At 33.8% G+C, this 15204-nt stretch overlaps 1 protein-coding gene across 4 annotated transcripts in view; it reads right to left on the bottom strand.

The window, feature by feature from the left end:
• The window catches only part of KIF21A (kinesin family member 21A), a 71914-nt gene that overhangs the window by 21822 nt on the left and 34888 nt on the right, over window positions 1–15204 (bottom strand). For 3 of the 4 annotated variants that reach the window (XM_021711387.1, XM_021711386.1, XM_021711385.1), the window contains 11 exons: window positions 13745–13813; window positions 13426–13640; window positions 13116–13269; window positions 12742–12936; window positions 12213–12314; window positions 11289–11454; window positions 10779–10799; window positions 5617–5677; window positions 5188–5242; window positions 2653–2867; window positions 110–217 (listed from right to left, as the gene is read on the bottom strand). In XM_021711387.1, coding sequence (XP_021567062.1) covers window positions 110–217; window positions 2653–2867; window positions 5188–5242; window positions 5617–5677; window positions 10779–10799; window positions 11289–11454; window positions 12213–12314; window positions 12742–12936; window positions 13116–13269; window positions 13426–13640; window positions 13745–13813 — 1361 coding nt within the window. The remainder of the gene's footprint in view (window positions 1–109; window positions 218–2652; window positions 2868–5187; window positions 5243–5616; window positions 5678–10778; window positions 10800–11288; window positions 11455–12212; window positions 12315–12741; window positions 12937–13115; window positions 13270–13425; window positions 13641–13744; window positions 13814–15204) is intronic. The other variant, XM_021711388.1, reaches the window with a different exon arrangement.

Genomic DNA, 15204 nt, shown 5'->3' on the forward strand with positions numbered 1-15204 from the left:
ACCACAGAGCCAGCCTAAATCTGGAAAATAATTTCACTATTGTCCTTTAGCATCTAAGTGCACCAAGCATTTTATACAGCCTGGAACATAAACAGCGCTAGTAACTTACTGTTTTTGTTCCTTGGCCTTTGATTTTTCTGCTTTCTCATATGCCTTTCTCCTTGTTACAGGGGAAGGCTCTGGTACTCTTTTGTCTGATAGAGATGACTGCCTGGAACTAAAATAGAAAAAGATTCTTTAATTATCTAATTTTAAATACACACATATAACTTTGGTACATGTTCAACCTAAAATATTAATTATAATGGTTAATAGCTGAAACTTAAGAAAGACTATTACTTGAGTACAAAAAATAAAACTAAGAAAAATATGATATGAGTTATTTTTAGTCAATTGATCCTTGACAACTATAAAATTTTAAATCAGCAATCTTTTTATATATGTGCAAACTTATTTTCTTTGAACATAAACATCAGTGCCATAATACCAAATAGCTATAATAGATAATTTTAAATATCAATGTTTAAATTTCATTGGTAGTTGTTTCAAATGAAGAAAAACTGTCTTTATAGTTTTGTAAGAACAAAAATATTAGTATATCAGAATATGAGAAGCAATCAGATTTAATGAATTAATACTTAGACATAATCACAAAATAGTGCAAGCAATAACAAAAACCCTACACTATTATTTTACTTAAGTGTTTAAGTATTAATTAATATCTATGCATATTTCAATAATAAAATATTTTAGCCTTAAATATTCTTGCTTTGTAATTTAAAAAATCGGTTTTAATTTTTTTATTTTAAAAATGTGGGGTACAATTCAGGATTCGGCACATAAGTGGTCATCGCACAGGTTTAAGACAAAAATTTTTGTTATGGTGGTAATAAATTTTAACTGAAATAAAAGTATCTCTTCTACTCTTGGCTAGTTATGCTAATATGAAAAAAAAAAAGAAACTAAAGAGTTAGACAAGCAAGACCTCCAAAATAGGTTTACATGATTTCTGTCTAAAGTGAAAATTAAATATAGCTAAATCTTGTGTGCCTAATTTTTGGAATCTAAGGAAATCACATTTTAGAAATTTTGCACCATTTAAAGGATAAGGGTTAAAGTAAATTATTTTACTGCATGAAGTAAAAGTAGTGCAGTAATGGCATATAAGAGTTATTGCAACAAGTGTGTGACCTACTCTTAAGTGTGTAAAGAATTACAAATTCCTTACATGTTTAAATGTAGAAGCATCTGAATTTATGAAAACTTAACATATAATATAAAAAAACAGAGACTAAAAGACATTTTCTACAACCTGTCATAAAGGATACATTTTTAAAATAAAAAAGGCAAATAGAAGATATTACCTGAATCTGGATTCCAAGTCACAGATTTAGTCTTGAAGTTCCAAAAGTCTCACACATCGGACAGACTAAATGCTGAACGCATGCGAGTTCCTAAAATCTACCCTCAGTTCTATATCGCTACCTTCACCAAAAGCATTTCTTCTCTACTCATCTTATTACAAAAGCACTGAAGCCATAAGCTATACTGGTTAGCAATCTCTAACAGCAAATCTAATAGTTAATTATATAGGCCACCTCAGGCACATGCAAGAAAGTTCTGTCAACATTAAAATTAATTCTGGAACAAAAGGTAGCAGATGGGATTGCTGAATGGAAGACAATGAAAATATCTTCATAAACTGAAGAATATTATGGGAAACAGCTATTTAAGGGTGGAAAGTTTGTTATTTTTGTATTATTTGAGGAGTCATATGATGTGTGTCACTGTTGGGGGAGTAATTTCTTCAATGCAAAGATGTATTTATTCCATAAATAATTTCCTAGATCATATGTAAGAGTTTGAAAATGTCATTAAAAATCTTTACCAGTGAATGACTGATCTAATTTTAATATAACTATCAAATATAACTATACATATACACATGTGGTACACAGGAACACTGGCCTGTGTGGGAACATTTTTCTTTGTCCTCAAGATAATAAAGAAAAATTCTAAGCAAGATTCATTTTGAATAGAGTTTTTTGTTCAGATTATCATAGATGGGAAAGAAAATATTTATTCCTTCAAATCTTTAATAATATCAATAAAAACACTTAGGGCATACATTCATCCCAGATATGCAATGGGCTCAAGGTAAAGAATTAAGAAAACTTGAAGTGTATCAAATTTGTCATCGGTATTTGTTTTTTTCTTTAAAAGAGTCTGCAAAGATTTACTATCCCAACCAGGCTCTTAAACATAAGATGTAGGTGATTTAGAACTAATTTGAGTTTTTAAAGCTTCTGTTCGTATAAATAATGGTTTTATAGGTATAACTATAATCCAGTTTCGGTGTTTTAAAATAAGTTTTGTCTGCAATTCGTAACTCAATCTTTATAAAACTTATAATCCTTAAGAATGATCATAAAACTTAGGAACAAGACAAAGCAATTCAACAAAGAACACTTCATCTTAAATGATTTTGATTGTCCAAAAAATTAAGGGAGACAATGCCTAACAGAAATTATTTTTAAAAAACAGAAATCTCATTTACATAAATTTTTAAAAACAGAAATAAGAAGTTAGTAACATGCATCTTTTTTTTTTAAGCCAAAAGAAAAGAAGTTAGTGTAGCTGGGCCAAACTTACATGCTGCCTATCTTAGAAGGTAAGCCAGATGGGGGAGGGAGCTCTTTTTCCCTAGCAGAAGTACCACTTGTCTCTGTATTCATTCCAATCTCTTGCCCTTCTGCAACAGGCGTAAGAGGGCCAGGCAAGGAGGCATCTCCTGTACTAGTGTCTGAGGCTAGTTCACTGCTATCTGCATACAGCAATTCCATTTGAGTGGTGGTTCTCCTTCGGGCCTAGTCAAAGAATGGAAGGAAAAGCAATCAGGAGCAAACTTCCGCATAGAAGATGATTAGGCAACAGAGATTTATATTAGTTTGAAACAGATAAAAACATACAGCGTGTCTTTTCCTAGCAGGTGTGTCAAACATAGCAAGTAAGATAGTGACAAGCCAGAGCTATAGCCAGATAAGACCTTTAGAGGCCATAATTTTCGCCAACATTTGTATTATATGTATGTGCTGGGCACTGTTCTAAACACTTTATGACATTAGCAGGTAAATGGGTAATATCATTATCTCAATTCATAAATGAAGAAACTGAGTCATACAAAAGCTAAGTAATTTGACCAAGGTCACGCCACTAGCAAGTGTCAAAGCTAGATTCAAAGCCAGGCACTCTGCCACCAATATCACTGTGCTATCCTCCCATTTGCTACCAGCTTCCCCAACATATAATGTCAAAAACAAAAAAAAGAAAGAAAGAAATTAAACCAAAAGATAATTGTAGGGGAGCTCAACTAAATTCTGATTTTTCCCATGCTTAAATGCTTTTTAAATATAAATTTTTTTCCAATTTTTTGGTGACCCTTCTCCTCTGATACCTTTAATATGTGTTTAATCTGCCCACCAGCTAGTACCAGCTTTGAGCAGTATGGGGCAGCAGGCAAAGGTTATAACCCTAGAATCCAAACTCACTGTTGAGATTCCTCTCCTTACTCTTAAAAATCAAGTGACTGTCCTGTTACTGTTCTGAGTTGGTTGTTGATATCACTGAGATATTAACAGATAACCAAGGGGTTTACCAGAGTATAAGCCTTTAGAGGGCAGACACCCTGTTTTATTCAACTTTATGTCCCCTGCACTTAACACAGTGCTGGTACATACCTATTTAAAATACATAATCAACTTCATTTTTTTTACTAGTGAAAAAGAAATAAGAGGAGATCTTTTCAGACATCTTTGCAGTTCAAAAGAAGTAGCCAGTAGCATTTCAGAAAACTTGAGGAAAGAAAAATCCCTGCAGTCATCTTTTTATACTGTCAACTCTCTCCACTGCTAAGAGTCTATGGCAAAGAGGAATTTTTCTCGGGAATTCCTAACCACAGTGGTTCTTTCAGGAGATGACCTTAAGATCACCACTTCACACCTCTCTCTGGTGTCCTACAAGGGCACAACTAACTTTTGCAGGGCCTGAAAGAGAAAATGTACTTTAAGATATTCCCTTCTCCACTTAGGACTAGATTCAAACCATATTAGAATGTTTTCTTTGAGTTTTGGTAACCTCTGCTTACTCACTTAAAATAACAAAGCACAAACCACTTATTGCCAAGCCAGTAGCTAAACAACTGTGCGTAAGAGTGTGGAGCTGTTTTTTTGATTGACTTGCCTAGTGTTTTATAGATCAGGAAATTCTACATAAAAATTCATATTTAAGACTTCTTGAAAAAACAGAGGATCTGGTAGCCTGTGACTCATACTCCCATTTGGCAAAAACAAGCAAAATTTGATAATGGCTATTTGCTTTAGACAGGGCATGTACTCTCCAGGTAATCATAATGATCACCCATTCATTATTGTATATATAGTTAAATTATTCATTTGCATTACCTGATTAACCACTGTGGGCCTTAAATCTATGTTGTTCATTTGCCACAGTATTATTTTCCCAGGTCCTGATGCAATCCATTCACTGGACAATATTTACTTAGCACTGAAAGAGTTCTTTTGTTTTTCAGATATCTTAAGATTGTTAGTTAATTCATCTAGTATAAAATGCCACCACACTCAATCTGAAATTTACCATGGATATCACACATTTAATAGCATATATCGTTTATATTTTAAAAGCCCTACAAATACGCACTATAACCTCACAAGTTTTTAATACATGATGATTAAGACTTGGCTTACAATTTAAACCGCCTCAAGGCTCAGTTAAACAATAACCAAAAAAAACACTTGAGAACATACTAGAATGCTAAAATTTCAAAAATCTCCTGCCAATCTAAATGTTCTATATTGTATTTCACTACAGGGTCTACAATTTAGTTAATCAGCAGCTTAAGAATCAGCCTTCATAACTATATCTTATCCAGTGGGAAAAGTACAAGAATACAGTAAAGCCCAAGTTCTACCAAGGAGAAATTTTTTTACATAATTTTTTTTTCAATTACTACTTGAAGGGGAATATAATAAAGAACTACATTTCTTACACATTGACGAGCTTTTATAAACATATGCCTACCTGCTAATCTAATCTGAGGCCTACATATTTAATAGTGATAACAAAAAACAGTGGAAAAAATGTTTACCTGACATTTTAAACTCTCCTTACCTTACTCTTAGGTTTCACCTCACCACAAAGCTTCATGAGGTCTGAAGACAGTGTGCTGTATGCAAATAAATAATTAAGTATAGGATTAAATGGGAACTTATTATAGAAAGTTACATGTCCTCTGTATTTATAATTATAAAAATATTTTATATACCCATGGAAAACACAGAAAGATAATATTTAAAATCAAAATGAATTAATCTAAAATAATTAATTTAACTTTCTCAAATGTTTCAGTATTTTTATTTTAAAACTTGTGATGGTTAAGTATAACTTAGTTTGGTTTCCATATTACTATTTCTAGTGCCGTTCACTTAGCCCTTAAATTCAAAATTACTTGTTTTATGGCAATTGTTAGATACAAGATAAAAGTATTTAAAAATATTATAGAAATAAGTCAAACAATTAAATTCCTAAAAGCTCTCTTACCTCCCTTCTGATCCTGGGCTGTTTAAAGGTGCATCCTCATCAGTGCTATCTTCTACATTTTCTAAAGAAAAAAATGTTCAAAATGTAAATGCTATCCATATGTCATAGTTTGATTGGTGACTGCAATCTCTATGTTGTTATAAACAGCAGCTCAATGTCTCAGTATGGGCACTTTGTTTTTTAGTAGCAGAATCTAAATAGATAGAATTATATAAAAATATTTCTAAGAAATGCCTTTGATTATATGTTCTAGGATGAGGAAAATATGTTCAAAAAGAAAAAGCATGGGTTTGAAAGGTAAAACATGGAAGAATAAAATTCATAGAATGGGAATAAGATCATGAATTTATTTCAGTGCATGTATGTATTTCAGAGTCACGTATTTATCCTGTACCACCCAAACATACAAAAATCCTCTAATTAAAATACAAGGTTAAAGTAAATGCTACATGAGCTTTCCTTAATGTACTGAACTAACCAAGAAAACTGTGAAAATGTAAATATACTTGATATATATGAGTTATGCCAACATATTTAAATACTTTTATTTTTAACATTTTTTATTTTTATCTCCAAGTAGAAAGAGAAAGTGTGTGTGTGAAGGTGTTTGAAAGTCACACATCAACATGCAGCTCTTCACATGAACACAGAGACGAAAGCAATAGGTTTGCATGCAACGGCTCTGTACACTAACACAAATAAACCACTGCTTTACACTGTAGCCAACTAGTGTAAAGAAGGGGAAATTAAACAAATAAAACTAGTAGAAAGTCAGTAAAAAATAAAACAACCAGGGAAAGAAAAACTACTTATAATGCAAGCCAGCCTCTAACATAGCTACATGTTTTTATAAGTATATATTTTATTATAAAATCTTTCTACAAATCTAAAGACAATATTTTGAACACCATGTATATTAATAAAAATGCATAAGATTCATCTCCTTTTAACCTCTAATTTTATATCATGCAGGAGGACTGTGGCAACATGAGTCAATTATTAATAATTACTTTCTCTTTATATATGTTTCCTTCCTTCCACACCTTAATAAAAATTCAGTAATACCTTGTTGTATTCTCTAAAATGGAACCCCATCTAGGGCCCACACAATGGAGTATTCTTTCTGAAGTGAAGAAAATGATGATCTTGAAAGTAATATGTATCTCAAAGCCCATCATTCTAGGGGGGCTTAAGGACTTACTCGATAGGGCAGAATATTTGAGTTAAGGTAACTGAATTAGTTGATAATAAAGAAAATGGGGTTATAAAGAAATGACAGATCTAGCCTCTGTTTTCCCATTTATAAAAGCAGGCTAAGATTATCTAGTTTTGTTTTGTTTTGTTTGTTTGTTTGTTTGTTTGTTTGTAGGGAATAACAAACCAAATGTTAAACATCATGTAAGTGTTTAGTCAAAACCATTTAACTTGCCTTATTTAGAGATAATTATATCTTGACATAACCAATCTGGCCAGAGCACAGAGGATCCCACCCAGATAGTCATCAGCTCATACCCCTTTTCAGGACCAAGTTTGATCTGAAGCAGTATGGTTATTTGGGCAGCAGGTCACACCATAACCTCACTATTGTACTCTTAACTCTGAAAACAGAACCCCAAGCTAAGGCCCCAGCTTCTTTGCTCATCATAACAGCTTTAAAGCCAAAATCAGAGCAAAATTCCCAAATGCCCTTAAGTGTACAGTTTCACAGTCTTGCTTCACTAGAAGTTAATTAAATGGTTGGATTTTTAAAGTCTTATTTCAAAGTTGTTATTTATATAAAAAATAAAGTTAAGAATTTGTGTATATTTAAATTTCTGACAGAGAGAGAGAGAGAGAAAGTGAATGTACAGAAAAGAGTTAGCATAGTAGCCCTGAGACTGCTCTCCTTAGAAAGGCCTGCTTGCAAAACTGGACTTTGGTTGACATCTGAAAAGTTAGTATTGGAGTGTCCCCAGTCAACAGTTAGCCAGTAGAGAAGTTCACTGAACTTAGACTTTTTGTCCAAAAAATTACTTTCTTTCTGGGAGTCTGGAATTCTGTTTATGTGCTAGACAGAAGATATCCCTGTGGCCATACCCCAAAAAACCCTTGGGCACTGAATGTTTGATGTACTTCCCTGAACATAAACATTGCACACATATGGCTATGTTTTGTTCCTGGGGAAGACTTGTACTCTGTGTGATCTCTCACGGGAAGGAGAGAGTATAAGGAAGCCTGGATGTGGAGTTCTCTAGAGCCCATTGTGTCTTCTGCCCTTATGGACAATGCTCTCATAAATCCTAGCCATGATTACAACTACAAGCTGAGTCTCATGAGTCTTCTGGCAAATCTCTGAAGACAGGGATTACTTAGGAATCCCAACACAGGTACAGGAAAATAAAGATGTCCTTCAAAAGGTACAAAAGTACAATCCTGTTAGCATGGGGTGCTGGCCCAGACTCATCCTCTAGCTTTAAGTTCCACATTGTGAAGTTGTTACTTCAGAGTTTCAACCTGTTTGTGAACCTCATGCATGCAAAAGTGAGGCTAAATTTTCATGCCTTACCTTGTACTGCCCCTCTGCCCAGAATGACTCTTCTCTGGACCCCCTTCAACCTTGTCTTTTTCCTGGATAACTCCTTTTCTTCATGTGTGTTTCAGCTCAAATGTCATCTCCTCCAGAAAGCCTGTATTGACGCCTTCATTCTAGTTAAGTGTCCCTGTTCTGCACTCCCATAACTCTATATAGACTTCTGTACTGCCTGCACTGCAATGTATCATCATCTGTTCAAAGTCTGTCACTCTCAGCAGGGACATCAAGTCCATAAGGATAAGATCAGCATCTTGTTCATCTTTGAATCCTAGCACCCAGCCCAACGTTTGAGATAAAACTGGAGAGCTAAATACATGTTTTTTAAACCAATGTATGAGGGCGGACTCAAAAAATAAGAACTCACTTATTAAAAAGTATGTATTTGTTCTTACATGTTTAAATGTCAGTCACCTTCAAACTACTCTCTGTTTGATTCAATACACCCACCTAAACACTTTTTCCACTGCTCAGAACTGTTTTTGAACTTGTTGGTTTTGATGACTTTTAGTACTTCTGCCATTTTTTGTTTCACCTCTTCCACACTGACAAAACATTTCCCTTTAAGGACTTTTTACATTAGGGAAACCAAAAAAAAAAAAGTCGCTTGGAGGGAGATTGGGTGAATAGGGGGGTTAGGGCATTTTTGGTCAAAACCTGCAGAACACTCAGTGCGGTGTGGGCAGGTACATTGTCATGACAGAAGAACTAGTCACCTGTTTGCCACAATTAGGGACATTTCTTCCACAAATCGTGACGCAACTTTCTCAAAACTTCCAGGTAAAAACTTTGGTTGGCCATTTGATTTGGACGAACAAATTCCAAATTTACTACAAGGGGCTGCCCTCCAAGAAAAGATACTTCAGGTTTTCGGGGGGGTCCCCCCTCATATCTAAGGCTGTGTAGCTTGTGTGGGTTTAAATTCCAGTGTTTTCTTCTCCTGTGCTTTTCGTTCAGCTACTCTAGTCTAGATAGAGCTCAAACCCCCAGGGCAAATTTCTACCATGGGTCCCAGGCTGCATCCGCTGAATGAATTTCTACACTCTGTTCCTGACTCTTCTTCAAACTATATGATTGAAAGTTGTAAAAAGTAGCATTACTCATCAAATTAGCAGATTAATATTTTTCTGCAGAAAAGGACACCAAAGAATTTTTCTTCCAAGTTAAAAAGAAAAACAGCATATATTACTATAAATTGAGACACTAAGAACAAGTAGAAGGAAGAGGAGAACAAAAAGGAGGAAGATGAAGAAGAGGAACAGAAGGAGGAAGAAGAAGAGGAGAGGACGAAGAAGTAAGAAGAGAAAGAAGAGCAGGATAGAAAGAAGAAGAGGAGTGACAACAGAGTAGGGAAGGAATAAAGGGAAGGGGAGGGAGAAGGAGATGGAGAGAGGATGTGAAAGAAACATGCTTGATAACACATGGAACGGGAAAAATGATCATTACAATGTCAGGTTCTTGAACAGGCTAACATGGTCCCATTTAATCAACCCTACTTCTCTCTACTTGATCTTGTCATAGCTTGAGAAGTTTAAAGTAATAGCCTTCCATATATACATTGTGCAGCTCATCTCAAGGAAATATTATTTTGCTATTAACATGTAGCATAAACATCTAAAAAATCAAATAGGTCATGTATCTTATTTGTGTAACATCTTATTATTTAAAATAAATGCAGATTCATAGAATCTATTAATTCTAACAACAGAGAGATAGTAATATTTCATCTTTCAGTTATTTTACTTTCCTTTAAGTATTTGCATCTAGTAAACTTTTGACAACTGTGTAATTAGAAATTGATGAGACTTTTAAATAATTTTAATTAAATACAAATTGTCCCAAAATAATCATTCGGACAAATTGCGAGTAATACAATTTCCCTGATACTCTGGGTCTTTCATGTGCATTATCACTAAGAAGTGGCAGAGATGTTACCAATGTGTGGGTGTCGTTCATGTGATTGTTGTAAAGGCTGGAGAAAAAACTTGAAAATCTCTGTACTCGATAATTTCAGAAGCCCTTTCTAACTTAAAAATATTATGCTATATTATAAATATTGTTTCAACCTGTTCAGATAAAATCCATTGGATAATTTTGTTATTTACAATATTAAAAAGTGTGACTAATTTCATAAAAAATGAAATAGATTAAAATATAGCAAATATATATCAAATACAAATATGTAACAAAGATATATACAAAAGAAAGTTATTTATGAGGTTAAAATAATAGATGCAAGTTAATAGATATATTTTACAAATTTTAAGGAACATATATTCCAATTTTTTCTTTAAGAAAGAGAAAGAACTCAGAGGGTTTATAAATCTGGTGCCAAAACTGGAATTCAAAAAAAAAAAAAAGACAAGTAACAAAAGTATACTTCTTTAAACATCTAAGAATTTTTAAATCAAGAATATTCATAAAGATAAAAGACTTAGTATGTTTGTGGTCATAGATACATTTCCAAAAAGATCATGCAAAAACCAGTTGATTGCTAATAAAAAATTTTAAATAAGATGTACCACAATTAGTGTACATGAACAATTAGTAATTCATGCAGCTGTAGGATACACAGAAAGCTAAACATACTTACCTAATGGTACGCTATCTAGATCTGTGTAAATAACAGCAAAAAGGAAACAAAAAGCAATACTCCAATCAAAACAGATCCAATGTTAAGAACTCCCACATAAACCAAGATTATATATCATTTACTAGATATGTAGAATAGATGCCATAGCCAACACATATAAATTTATTTTAAGGCAGTTAGATATGTAGAGTAAAGTAATGAAACATGGTTAATATTATTAAGTAATTTCAATAACCAATTCAGAAACTTGGTTGATTTTCTTTACCCATACAAACTAATTGCTTAATAAGGTTAAGTAAGCCATTTTAAGTTGGTAATCATTTCTTGAAATGACAATAATTACTTTCCCCAAATTTACACATGCAAATAAAAAAAGAAATAATTATTAAAAGTATTAAGTAAATATAGCATCTATTCAATCAAGCCATAGATGAAAGAGATGTAATATAGCATGTTCAAAGAGCAAAATTACCATGCAATATCATTTAACTAAAATTTAGTTCAAATTACCTTGTAAAGCATGGCCTAGTAAAGCATCTAGCTCAGGATTTAATTCTGCTTTCTCTTTCAGCATATGAAATAAAAGCTGGTTTTGTGTAGCACTGGTTATTTCAGTTTGTTTGAGTCGACCTTCTAGTACTTTAATTTGAGCCTCTTTCTGGGCCGCCTGAAGACCCTTCAACAACAAAAAATTATCTTAGGTCACACAAAACAGAATCTACCACACAAAGATCTGTAATAAATAGCAAAAGATATGATATATGTACTTTGCTGTCAAATAGATCTCGATTCATTCCAACTCCTCCACTTACTAGCTTGTTCACCTGTCCAAGATGTTATCTTTCTGGATTCTCAGTTTCTTCATATGCAAAATGATATAAATAATGCCTACATACTGGCACATTGTGAAGATTACGTGAAAGAACAGAATATAAAGAGGCTAGCACAGTTCTAACATAGAAAAAAAAGTAAATCAGAAATCATTAACACCTTCAACATTTGGGTAGAATTTTTTTACAGGTGACAAATTAAATCATTTACATTCAAAAGAAGAGGATGGTACAACTTTTTTTTTTCTTTTCTGATTTTCTTTTGAACTGATTCTTTAGAATCAGTATTAAACCAGCTATGATGCCAAATTTGTTTGTACTCCGTGAATTTTTTTGTAAATTTTCCTTTCATAAAGCAAAAGGGAAACTCTTTTCTCTTTAAGTTGTTTATCTGTTCTAATCTATAAGCATAATAGATGACAAGCTAGTGAAATTGATCTATATTGTTGACTTTTCTTAACTCTAGAGAAAGGTGAAAGGAATACTTTCCAATTAGGAAGAAGAATCCTAATTACAAAGAAAAGGGCTAATGAAGAAAGATAAACAAAACTACAAGGAATTAGTCAAAACTAAGGTTTTTAGTAGTTAGATAGTTAAATTTTACCTTATTGATGCCCATTGACAGGAAATGATCTAGCAGGTATCGGGCTTCTGTAAGGGTGCAGGCATTAATGACTGCAGTCACATCCAATGTCTCGCCTTCTTCCTGCATCAAACCAACATATTACTATAATCATCACTCTGAGCTGAATGTATTTAAACAGAAGGCAAAAGTCTATTGTTTCACGAATTTATTTGCTAGTACGGCCAATGAGACTGCTCAGAAAAGTATAATACATGATCCCTGTGCCAAGAAACATATGGTCTAATTTAAAAGACACGACACATTTAAACAGTTAAGAATTCAAGGCAGAATGTAAGAATTATTCATGTGTTAAATAAACAATAAATTGTATCACAAATTCAGCAGAGAAAGCTGGAGAGGAGGCAGGGAGTAGTATGCCTACACAACCTAAGAATCAGATTAAACCAGTAAACAGAAAATTCCTCCATGTAAATACTCCAAGGGTGTTTAATGATAAACAATACAAAATATTTTTCATTAAGCCACAAGACATTTTAAAATTACAAACCTTTGCTTCTTCCATCTGCATAATGTTGGCCTGACAATCAGAAATACTGTCATTGATATAATCTATATTAGCAGTTAGCGACTCCATCTCCTCATTGATGTTAGCTACATTTTTATCTCCCTCTCCATTCTCCTTGACTATCTTCTCTCTTCTTTTTGAAAGTTTCTCTCGTCTTTTTGTGAGTTCTTCCCGTTGCTATTAAGAAAACAGGTTGGATTTTAAGAAATGATGCTCATCTATATTTAATACACAGTACAATAAAAACCCCCCAAAAAAGAACTTGGTAAGTATTAAATGTACACAGGGAACACATTTGAGAGAGTAAAATTAACAGTCAGCTAAGAGGGAGCATATCTACTTTCTATTTTCCACACCTTGAGGAGTCTATTCATATCAGCCTCCATATTGGAAATGGTCATTTTCTGCATGATGATGTCTGTGACCCTGCGCTCAAGGAGCTGCCATTTCATGCGAGCTGTCTTGGAAGTAAATACTCGACCAGACAATCCTTTCCTCAGATATTTTTTCCTATAATCACATAAAGACAGACAAACATGATTACTTATGCACTTATTTGATTGTTTACTGACAAATAATGAGCTATTTTATTTTCATTTTTAAAAGTATAAGATTCAGGATTAATGCCCACAAAGATCATGTTGATAGCAATAGAATTATGTGGACCTCGTTCCATTTGTTGCGGGTGTTGGTAAGGCCTGGACTCTTGCCACAGGAATTCTCATTTTCTGCTGGGTTCCTGCCCTTGATGCATCTGTTTCAACAGCAGCTGCACTGGAACCTGCATCCTGAACAGGGGCATCAGATGAGCTCAGCTTCCGAGTGACTTTCCCAGCCACTTTATCTGACATGGGTCTTACTTGCCGACGAAGAGCTGTAACCTGAAATAGCAACAAACATCAACTCATTCTCTTAGTCTATAGAAATACATAATTTATCTCAAAGTCAGAATGTTTTTTCCAAATGGTCAACTTGCTTACTGTACCTCCTCAGTTTTGCGACGAAGAACCACTTCTTGGTTTCTTTTTTGGGCTTCCAGAAGTCTAAGTTGATGCTATAAAATAATATTGAATAAGCTGAAACAGTAAACTGAAAGATACAATACTTCCTTACTAACACTATATTAACATATTTCCCTACCCCCTGGAAATTTGTAGTTCTTAGCAGAATCTAAGTTAACAATCTTACATCCATTAGTACAGATATAGCTATTTTACTCTAACAAACACAAATACATACTGATATAGCTATCCCTATCTGAAAAATGAAAAGTTATTTCTGTGCCATATACCTTTATTTAACACTCATATAGGGCTTACTATGTCAAGTACTTTTCTAAAATGTTTTACAAATATGGCCTCGTTTTTTTATTTTAGTTGCTGGCTGAGACAAACAGGAAGAAGCATAGCTTAGAATATTTTCAGTAGTCATCTTACAATATGTATGATAATTATAAACTGCTTAAAATATAGGGAGAACTTGCATTAATTGCATTGATACTTTATAACAACTTTGGAAATATTGCTATGGTGGGTAAATGGACAATGAAACATGTCAATATTGCTGACCAATTTGCTACTAGGTACTCTAGATGATAAAGATAACTAATTATGTATTACTTCAAGTCATTCTATAGGGATATAATTTAGGAAAAAACATTTGGACTAAAAAGAAATAGACATCCTAGTTCTAGTTGCACCATTTATTCAACTCTATGAAAAAGCTTAGGAGTCGGACTTTATTGCAAACATTTTTCCTAGCACTTAAACCCTGTTATATAATGAATAACCCTCATTTTTATATACCAAACTCAAACAGATCATCCTTTTAATGTTTATGCATATTCCTATCTCATTAGTTGAAAATCCTTTGAGAAAACATATCACCGCCATATCCTCATTGCCTTCCACAACACAACGACTAACATAAAAACAAAGGTAATAAATGTTTTTAAAATGAGTAGGCCGGGCTCGGTGGCTCAGCCTGTAATCCCAGTGCTTTGGGAGGCCAAGGTGAGTGGATTGCCTGAGCCTGAGGGTTCGAGACCTGCCTGGGCAAACTGGCGAGACCTCATCTCTACAATAAATCAAAAATTAACCGGGCGTGGTAGCGCGCGCCTGTGGTTACAGCTACTTGGAAGGCTGAGGCGGAAGGATCGCCGGACCCCAGCAAGGCGAGGCTGCGGTGGCTGAGAGCGGCCACTGCACTCCAGTCTGGATGACAGAGTGAGACTCCAACTCAAAAAAAAAAAATGAATAAACTACAGAAATTAACATATAGCTTAAAACCTGTTATTACATTAAATTTCTTCCAATTAGAACCAAATCTTAAGCTCATTCATATTTGTGTATGGTATACAAATATACCTTTATATTTGTATATGGCATATAAATATCATACTTGGTTTTCTAGAGTTCAAAGATGCAGATGACAAGGAACAACTAA

Source organism: Carlito syrichta, unplaced genomic scaffold (genome assembly GCF_000164805.1).
Source record: "Carlito syrichta isolate Samal-C Ts95f unplaced genomic scaffold, Tarsius_syrichta-2.0.1 Scaffold302225, whole genome shotgun sequence".
In the NCBI taxonomy this organism is placed as follows: domain Eukaryota; kingdom Metazoa; phylum Chordata; class Mammalia; order Primates; family Tarsiidae; genus Carlito; species Carlito syrichta.